Here is a 10158-nt window from a genome sequence, read left to right as displayed (position 1 = left end):
GCCGTTGCTGCTATGTTGGGGGCGAAGAGCTCCATCTCATCCCCTGAATCATATTCATCTTTTTCTTTCTCCGACATGAGCTTCTTCATCAGCTCCTCCATTTGAGTTAAGCGCTCTAGGGTTTTGTCCTGAGATCCTGGGTTATTCCGAGGCTGTTCAACAGCTCCGGACCCGTTGTACATATTAGGCGGGTTATTGCCCCTCCTATCTGGAGATAGGTCATTTGGGGCATTCCCGCCATTACGTACTTCGGATCGGACCCCAACTGAGCGGGCCTGGCTACCATCCCTAACTGGACCCTCTCTGTGAGAGTTGAGGCGATCTCGAAGGTCGCCTCCATGGGAATTATGGTGACTTTGTGCTGAACTTAGTCGCTGTCGCAGGTCCCCTCCCGAAAGATCACTCCGTGCACTACCGGTCCAGTGACTCCTGCTGGACAGGCTCGATGTGCGTCTTTGGCGTCTCCGACCTGCTCCTCCTCCCGGCGCCCTGCTGCGGCGGGAAGGCCCGGTCGATGGTGGGTCTCTCCTACTATTTCCGTAGGTCGGGATGTCTCGGACGGTCTGAGGAGACGGATATCTGATGGGAGAAGGAGGATGCCTGACCGGAGAGGCGATCCTAGTGCCGTCTGGACGGACTAAATTTGGTGGGGGCCCCTCGGCCCTGCCAGCTTGATGGTTTCGCGCTGGGCGATCTGGACGAGGAACTGGACGTTCTTCGGGGACGGGCTGACGTCTCCGGATCTCCTCGGCCCTCCTTTGGGAATTTCCCCTATCTCTTCTGGGCGTCCTCGAGGAAGGCTGAGAGCTAGGGGTTGATGTCCTAACCGAACGGCTGTACTGCTGCGGTTCGGTCTGAGGCATTTCCCTGAAGTTCGCCTCTTGATGGCGTGATGAAGGGGTGGAGTTGGCTGCAGGGAGTCTACCCGAACGGCTATGCCTGGATCGATTACTCCGGCGAGACTTAGGAGCCTCGCCTTGCCTCTCTCCAACGTTACCGTTGGTTGTGAGAGGGGGTAGTCGACTCAGAATATCCTGGATTTGCTGACCAGCTGCTGCTAGCTGGCTCCTCAGCTGAGCATTCTCCATCTCCACCGCAGTATAATAACATGGATTCGGATTAGGCGGCCGGGGCGCCGAACTACCAGTGTCGTCTTGGCCGGCTGGCTGCTTTCCTGGCCTTTGCTGGACTTCAGGAACTTGCTCCTCGGGGAGGGCAACATGGCGGGCCTCCTGCCCATCATGCTGTTCTGTCTCGTTGCCATGTTTGGATCGAGTGGTCACCATAGTTGTACGTTTGTGGTAGTACTAATTGGACTTGCTCTCAATGAAAGCACCAAACTGTTGACGCGGTTCTTCGGCAACAGGTAATTAAGAGAAGAAGAGAAAGAGATTAGTACTTAAAGGTAGAACCGCCGCAGATATGAAATCTTTGTGAAAAGAACTAGGTGACCTTAAACACGTTTTTAAGTGGTTCGAAGGTTAAAATCCTTCTACTCCACTAGTCAATATTATTGATCTTTTCTGGGTAAAATATATAGTTCTTACAAGACTATTTTTTCCAACCTCTATCAATTCCCAGGGTCTCCATATTTATAGGAGAAGGCACCTGGAAATTGGTAGGGAGGTCATCCCGTGACCTTTCCATTTGTCATATCAAGTCTGTGATATTCATGATTAATTCCTAAACCTGACACACAAGTGTGGTCTAATCAGTATGGAAGGAAACAATGGGCCGCACGGCCCAACCCGTCCGTGGGTGTCTGAATACGCACGTTCCTGCTGCGTGTCCGAGAAGTCAGGGGGATATCGGACACGTGATGGCAGGATTATGCACGTTTATCTTGCGTGTTGACTTCCCATAAGGTCAGAGCTTCCTGAGAAGCTCGCTGCCGGAACAATCCATAACCCGAGCTGATCCGTCAGTGGTCGCCGGATGTTGTTCCCAGCTCCTGGAACAACAAGAGGGAGCAGGAAACTCCATCCCCTCGAGCTAGAAAGGGCCCGTCTTGAAGATAAAGCCTCTGGCCTGTGGGAGCCTCGGGCTAAATTATGTTTAGTCCGAGGATCGTCCTGCTAAACAGCCCGTGGGAAAGCCAGGGCGTACATGTGCAACTAACTAGTTTTCGATATTGTAAATTATTCAAAAAAAATTTAAAATTTATAAGATAGTCTAAATAACTATAATATACACAATTATAAAAAAAATCACGCCAAAAACTATTCACAGTTGATAATAATAAAGAACCCCCCACCAGGCTATTTTTGAAACGCTGTCATATAAATTTTCAGTTAGCTATTACTAAGTGCAAATAGTGAGGTGCACATGATAACCTATCCACCAATAATAATTCTTTATTACTACTTACCTCACGTTGGATATGGTGCTAAACCATGAATCTATAGATTATTATTTATCCTAGAATTTGATTTAAATTAATTTAATGAGGCTTAGAAATAAATATATATATATATACAAAAAAGATTTATATAATACATGTAAGTGAAAATTTCAGCTGTTATCTTTTGGATGTGACGCCTTTTCAGGTAGCCGACACGCCATTACCTGGTTCCTAACACCCCCATTACCCTGCACATGCAACCAGTTGCCTTCAGTTTATTTTAAAACAAATAAAATAGAATTTTTAAAAAACAAAAGCAAATTATTTTCCTTTCTCTTCCAATATTCCTTTAATCCAGTTTCTGTAAGAAAAATTCCATATGCACCTTCTTTTTTTTTTTTAAATAAACCGAAAATATATTTATGTTTATCCATATTATATGTATTAAACTTTCACCCCTATTTTAATTTATTTTATTTTCTGTACCTTCTGCGAGTGTGATGGAGAGAGACCCACAAAGTGGGTCATCTTTTATTTTATTTTTCTTAAATGAAAAATATAAAAATATGTGTGATTTTATTTATATATGAAGCGCATGTGTAAATGTGTGTTTGGGAATCAGACACTGACAGCTCTTTAAAATTTTAATAATAAAATAAGCTGTTTTGCTTTGCCAATCAATCAATTATTCCTTTACCTTTTCTTTCTTTCTTCCTACATTTTGTTTTGGCTGCAAATTTTCAGCACCACACCCATTACCATTACCATTTCTTCCCCAAAATTTCAATGCAGAACAGAAGAGTCTTTGACTCTTTTTCTTTATTTCTCACTTATGCACACCCTTGAAAAAGTTGTCTTTTTGTTTTTTTTCCCAATTTTCATTTCTTTTTGGTGTTATCCTTAACCCAAAATTCATTATTGTATTCTTCTTGCCATAAGAGTAAAACCAAATTAATACCATCCAACCAAGATTCCAAATATTGTATCATACTCCCATTTTGAGGTTTTTTTGCAAAGGAAATGGTTCTTATTTCTCAGCCACTTCACTATTCAATAAATATATTATATTATTATTATTGTTAAGAGCTATTGTTTTTGCATAAATTGACAAAGCTTCTAACTTCTCAAGTTTCCTCTCTTTGTTTTCTCTTATGGGTCGGTGAGTTGAGGTTTTCGTCAGTAACTGTTCTTCTATCCTTTTCGAAGCTGTACTACTCCGCCATTAATATACCATATTGAATATTCATCGAACAACCCTCCTACATTTTGTATTTTTTGGGATTAAATCTCATCCGGGTTGGCCTCGAAATCTTATATTTTTCTATCTTTGGAGAAGAAAAAAAAAAAATCCCCCATTATTATTACCAAAAGCAATCTCACCTACAAAGCTAATTCTTTGTACAAAACAAATGCTTGACCATTATCTTTTGTTTCGTACTAATCAACCCTTTCTGGTCAGAAATTTCTTCTGGTTTTTAAGTCCATCTCTGTTTTTCCACTGAAAGAAGAAGAGAGAGAAAAAGAAAAAAAACCCTTCATTCATAACTTCTATCTGCTCTTTTTTCAAGATTCCCGTGAGTCTTTGAGAGGTTTTCCCATCTGGGTTTTGTTTGGACTCTTCGGTAGAAGTTGACTGATGCCTATTGAAGCTCTTCAAAAATGGCGAATCTCGTACCGGGGGTCCTTCTCAAGCTTCTTCAGCATATGAACACTGACGTCAAAGTCGCCGGTGAGCACAGGTCTTCTCTTTTACAAGTTGTCAGCATCGTCCCGGCCCTAGCCGGAGGCGAGCTCTTCGCGAACCAAGGTTTTTACCTTAAGGTTTCCGACTCTTCTCATGCCACCTACGTCTCTCTCCCTGACGAACATGAAGATCTCATTCTAAGTGATAAAATCCAATTGGGTCAGTTCATCCATGTTGAACGGCTCGAATCGGCTTCCCCGGTTCCGATTCTCCACGGAGTCAGGCCCGTCCCCGGCCGGCACCCCTGCGTGGGAACCCCGGAAGACATTGTGGCGACTCACACGCTTGGATTTCTCAACGGTGGTAACAATTCTTCTTCTACTTCGGGTTTGAAAACAACAGAGAGAGCAAAATTGGATTCGAAATTGAGATCGAATGGTGGCGGGAAGGAGGATCAGTCGGAGAAGAAAACGGCTTCATCGCTCGTTCGGTCAAAGCCAAGCCAGCAGCAGTCGAAGTTGGCGATCAATGTGGATGTGAAGAAGGAGCCATTGGGGAGGATGAAGTCGTTGAATTCGCGGTCGATTCCGTCTTCACCGACGAGTTGTTATTCGCTTCCGACTTCTTTTGAGAAATTTGCTAGTGGGATCAAGCAGCACCAGACGAAGGTTAAGGTGACAGCGAAGGTGGTGGAGAAAGGGAGTGTGGTTCGGTCGGCGAGTCCGGCTGCGAAGAAGGTTGTGGCAGGAAATCCAATTCGGAATTGGGTTCAGGGATTTGAGATGGGGGCCAAGGCTCTGAGGAAGAGCTGGGAAGGAAATATGGAGATTAAGGGTAGAGAGAGCTCGAAATTGAGAGGTGCCAAGCAGGATCTCAAGTCTGATCTTCGTGTTTCTGTAAGTTGTTCCAATTCTTTAATCATAAATTTAAGGCATTTGTATTGATTGTGCCTGAAATTTGACGATGCTTAGTTTGGTTGATTTTCTCTTATCTGGGATATGGATTCTACTTTTTATGTAAGTTGTGCCAATTCTTGAATCATAACATGAAATGATTTTATCTTGAATGAATAAACTAGAATGTTCGAAAAATGGAACTTGTTGGCTTTGGTTGCTTTAATGCTGTTTTGTTTATGGCTTCTTCTTCACTACAAGTAAAATTAGTATGTTTATTATCATTTAAAAAATTTGTGTTTGCCAGACTCCTAGAAAGAGTACATCAAGTGAGAGGTTGCCGTCTAAGGAAGATAATAAGATCCATATATCTGTAAAGTCCTCTAAAGAGGAGAACAAGGTTCAGATGCCTACCAAGAAAGTTACTGCAAATGGAACTTTGGATGATTATAATAGGTCTGATAAGCATAGAATATCAGTTGGAAGAAAATCAACAGGAGATATAGCTAATTATGGAATCCCCGGAAACTTGGTCAAGGTCCCTGTAAATAATAGAAAACTGACAGAAGGAAGTGTTTCATGGGCTTCTCTCCCATCATCACTCGCAAAGCTTGGCAAGGTAATATATTCTACATTTTCTTGATTGAATCCTGATGTTTTTCTTGGCTTTACATGTGGAAATATTGTCATCTGTGACTTTCATTTTATGGAAAATGAAAGAACTTCGAATTCCATCTGTGTTTTTGCTGAAATAGAATACCAAAAATTATGAAAGAACTAAGTGCATGATTTCAGAGAATTAACTTGCTTCTTCGGGCACAGAGTTGCATGTTCAATATAAATACATACGCCATGATTTTAGCAGATAATTTTGCTAATTTGTTCTTTTCTGAGAATTTCCGTCTGTAATATTTATTACATAGATTTATCTATTTTACCCGTGTGGGATGATTTGTTGATTTTAATTATCAATGAAATATGCCATCTGCGGACGACAGTGATGTTCCAAACTTTCTTGTGCAAGGGTAGATAATTTCCTCTACCTACCAATTGCTTATAATTTTTTTTTCTTTTACATGCCAAGGAGGTTACATTTTTCATTTTCCATGTTTGGAATCTGTGGAGTGGAGATGCCTGTTTTGATTGGTCTCTGGTAGTTTAGAAATTTGCATTATATCTATGGTTATGTAATCTTGTCTCTGATTCCATGACTTCATTTGTGGTCTTGCAGGAAGTTATGAAGCAAAGGGATGCTGCACAGACAGCAGCAGTAGAGGCTATGCAAGAGGCTTCTGCTGCAGAGAGCTTACTTCGCTGTCTAAGGTATAATTAAATCTGAATGGCAATAAGATGGGCCATATTCCTGTTATGTTATTTTTTTTTTCCGTTTCTCTGTGAACTTGAGAATGATGTGTTGACTTAAAAATTCTTTTGTTGGATTCTCAAAGTTGAAATTAATATAGTCTCCATGTTAGGTTATTTGGCTATTAACTATAGAATTGTTAGTTTATGCTTATCTAGGTTGTTGACACCTTATGGTTCTGGTTGTTGAGTAGGTTTTCAGACACTAGAAAGGAGTGAAGTTTGATTTAAGTCATTTTACTGTCTAAATAATAATAGAGTTTTTAACACTCATGAAACCCCTCATTACCTGTCTAGTTGTATAGGTTATGAGTTATGCCTTTATGCTTGTATTTCAAGTCAAGTTGTACTTTTATCTAATACTATAGGTATAAAGGGCCAGTCTGCCAAGTACGGCTTAGTATATGGCTTAATTATTTTTTAGAGCTTTCAATATATAGAGTAAGCCATGTCTACTGTCTATGTAAGGAGAATTTTCTTCTTTCTGTTCTGGTTCTAATTATTACCTTGTTTAATAGATCATATATGAACATGTTAGTTTTTATTAGCATTTTTCTTCTTTATTAGCATGTTAGTGTATATCCCCCTCACTCTTAGTCTCTTACCCACCTTAAAATCATAATGTCTCTTTTCCCGTTAGATTTCTTAAAGGCTTATTTATAATTTATTTCTTAAAATAAAACATTTTAATTCCTTTTTAGCCACAGAATGTTCTGCTGTGTGGATATGCAATATAATTTTGATTCCCCAACTGGAAATCACGACACATTAGTGATTAGATGTTGGTCACTTCACTGCATTTTGTTGTAATGGAACCACACTGCATCTTCTTATCATGGAGGCAAAACACCTTGTATTGGACTGGGAAGTTTCAAAACCCAGATGACTTGATATTTTGCTTTTGTTGTTGGTTTCTTATCATGTGTTTGATGATTTTAATGGGATTGTTTATGCTGTAAACAATACTATATTTTTTGCTCGAGCCTTGAAGTTCAATGTAGCAGCTTGAGCCTGACATATGATAGTTTTCCTGAATTATAATCAATGTCAAAGTTCCTTGCATTATGAGACTTAAAGAAAGCTTGACTTAAGCTTGACTTTCTAATTGAATTTCTTAGTTATCAAAACCTGAGCTACTTAGAATTTATGCATATTGTGATCAGAATTTTTCGTGCTGTTGAAATTAGGGACCATTTATAGAGGGGTTGTAGTGTAATTGAAGCATGGAAAGATGGTCAATTTTTACTAGTGATTATAACATAAAAGTCACATATCTGTTCAGGACCTTGCATTGCCAGGGCCAAACAATCAACACTAATTAGTGGCCACATTTTGGGGATATAAGATTGAGTACTTAGATAGTACATTTTTTGTGTGACGATGTTTAAAAAGAAATAGCTGAGCTTAACAGATAATGATAGGAAAATTTATAGAATTTGACTTGCATGGAGGACTCCCCTTTTCTTTCCATATTAAGACATAGCTATGCTTTGAAACTGTGCTTTGTTCAAGCTAGATACCCTAATCTTGGGTTCCTTTATTATCTACTTGAAGTTGATATGTGCTATCTTTTATTGCCAAGTGGTTGGATGGGTAAGTGTGTGAGAGGTATGGGGTTCAAGTCTTCGTATACTCTTTAAAAAAAAGGCTTCATTATTGAGCTGGAGCAAAGAGAACCAAAATTTACAAGTGTTTTTTTAATGGGAGGTAGGTTTTGCACTACATTGAATTGATAAAGTGTAAGTTTATATTTTGTGTTATCTTGTTAACAATGGAGAAGACATGTTGTGGATAGAATTGTCAAGTAACGTTGTATCATGTTTTCTGGCCCTAGTAAATAGGGATCCATTAAAACTGGTTTGACAGTTGAGGAATACTTAGTTCTAGGAGTTTGGTTTTTCTGTAGTTGCCATTACGGATTTACACAAAAAAGAATATTTGTATCTTGACAATTAACAGAAGCAATTACTAACATTTGGACCAAGCTTTTGTTTGTCATGTGAGTTCTGACATTTGTTTTTCCCGCTACTGCAGCATATACTCTGAGTTAACTAGCTCAGCTAAGGAAGATAACCCACAGCCAGCAGTGGAGCAGTTTCTAACTCTCCACTCTAGCTTGAGCAATGCACGGTCAATTGTTGATTCATTGTCTAAAACCATACATGCTGCTGGTGCATCCCCAGATACTGAAGAAAGCTCTTCAGAAGAAGCACTAAAGGTCACATCAGAAAAACGAAAACTAGCAGCCTATTGGGTGCAAGCTGCGTTAGCCACAAATCTATCTTCCTTTGCTGTGTTCACTAAAGATCCTGCATCGTTGTCTTTACCATCTACAGCTTCTTCTCAAAACCAAAAGGTTTCCTTTGGAAATCAACCTATATTAGTCCTTGAAAATTCGACCAAGAATACCTTAACAAAAACCCAGGGCAAGGTTCGCCCCATGCTTGGCTCAAAGCTTAGTGCACCTGGAACCCCTCGCCGAGCAGGAGATGGACCTGCCATCACTCAAAAGCTGCAAAGCCAACCACCTGAATGGGTTAAAGGAAATGGCTTTAACGAGGCTGTTGACATGGCTGACAAGCTGCGATTGCAGTCCCAGGATTGGTTTTTGGGGTTTGTGGAGAGGTTCTTGGATGCTGATGTGGATTCATCAGCTTTGTCGGATAATGGCCAAATAGCGGGGATGTTGACTCAACTGAAGAGTGTGAACGACTGGTTGGACGACATCAGTCTTAATAAGGATGAAGAAGAAAACCCCCATGTTTCAGTAGAAACCATTGACAGGCTGAGGAAGAAGATATATGAGTATCTTCTCACACATGTTGAGTCTGCTGCTGCTGCTCTTGGTGGTGGATCCCAATCGTCCCCGAGGATTCGATCTACTGAAATAAAAGTGAGAAAATAAGTAGAATGAAGTTGTGCTCTGGATTTTGTTCAAATGTGCTGCGTGCATTGGACAACAATGCTGCCCCCAGCCATTGAAGCTGTGCCCCTAACCACCAAGTGAAACCAAGGAGCCAGATTGTTAATTTATGTATATAGAATTCACATAAGTTTGAGGTATAGACAGGGTATGAAGATTGGTTCTCAAGAAAAAATGAATTTAGTGTCAAAATTGATCCTTTTTTAGCTTTATTTTTTTGGGGTGGGATTTAAATTGAATTTGATTACTGAAATCATACAAATTGTGTTTGGGGAGAGAAAATTATGTATTTCTTGTCATTAATTCCCAATTATAAGCTTTCTTTGAATAAAACAGTACTCAAGACATCTATAGCGTTTCTGCGTTCCATTCCAAAGAAGTTGGCTTTCAAATGAAAGTATCATTTAACATTTACATCGTTGGAACTTGCTATGCAAATATAAGCTTACTATTGAAAACTACATTTACATGCTATTTTAGTGAAGTTGGATATTTATTAAAATACAAATCGAGTGTAAAACAGAATGATAAATAATTAATGTTGTTAGCACTCAAATCCTCAACCCAAATTTTAAAGAGGGCAAGTCAATACCATTTTCTTGAATTTCAATTACTGCTGACTAGTCAAAGATTATGGTGTCTTTCGAAGTTGCACCAAATTCTGATGGTCAACTACACTATATGGAGAGCTCACGCTGGGGGCATTTGGCAGACAACGACTGAGAAAATCGGAAGGGATCGGCATGAGTGACGAGGATCTATGTAGATCTGTGTTGACCGCCAACAAAGATGTAGAACTCATTTTGTCTACAGCGATGAAGATGGATTTGGGTAGGCGCTCTTCGCGTTTGTAGTGGTCGTCGAAGGTAACAGAGGGGTTGGGCGAAACCCAGTTAGAATTTGGCATTTTTTCTTCTTTTCATTAGTTCTTTGGTTAATTTTTTTTCTTTCTTTT

General features: G+C 40.0%; 1 protein-coding gene across 1 annotated transcript; it reads left to right on the top strand.

The window, feature by feature from the left end:
• Positions 1-3033: 3033 nt before the first annotated feature.
• On the top strand, positions 3034-9550 carry LOC133818817 (uncharacterized). The gene is made up of 4 exons (XM_062251885.1): positions 3034-4921; positions 5226-5537; positions 6150-6241; positions 8315-9550. Exons 1-4 carry the CDS (start codon positions 4001-4003, stop codon positions 9183-9185), a joined length of 2196 nt encoding a protein of 731 aa, XP_062107869.1. The 5' UTR covers positions 3034-4000; the 3' UTR covers positions 9186-9550.
• Positions 9551-10158: the final 608 nt, after the last annotated feature.

Source organism: Humulus lupulus, chromosome 2 (assembly GCF_963169125.1).
Source record: "Humulus lupulus chromosome 2, drHumLupu1.1, whole genome shotgun sequence".
Lineage (NCBI taxonomy): Eukaryota > Viridiplantae > Streptophyta > Magnoliopsida > Rosales > Cannabaceae > Humulus > Humulus lupulus.
The sequence above is the reverse complement of the archived record's forward strand: the minus strand, read 5'-3'. Positions and strand labels throughout refer to the sequence as shown.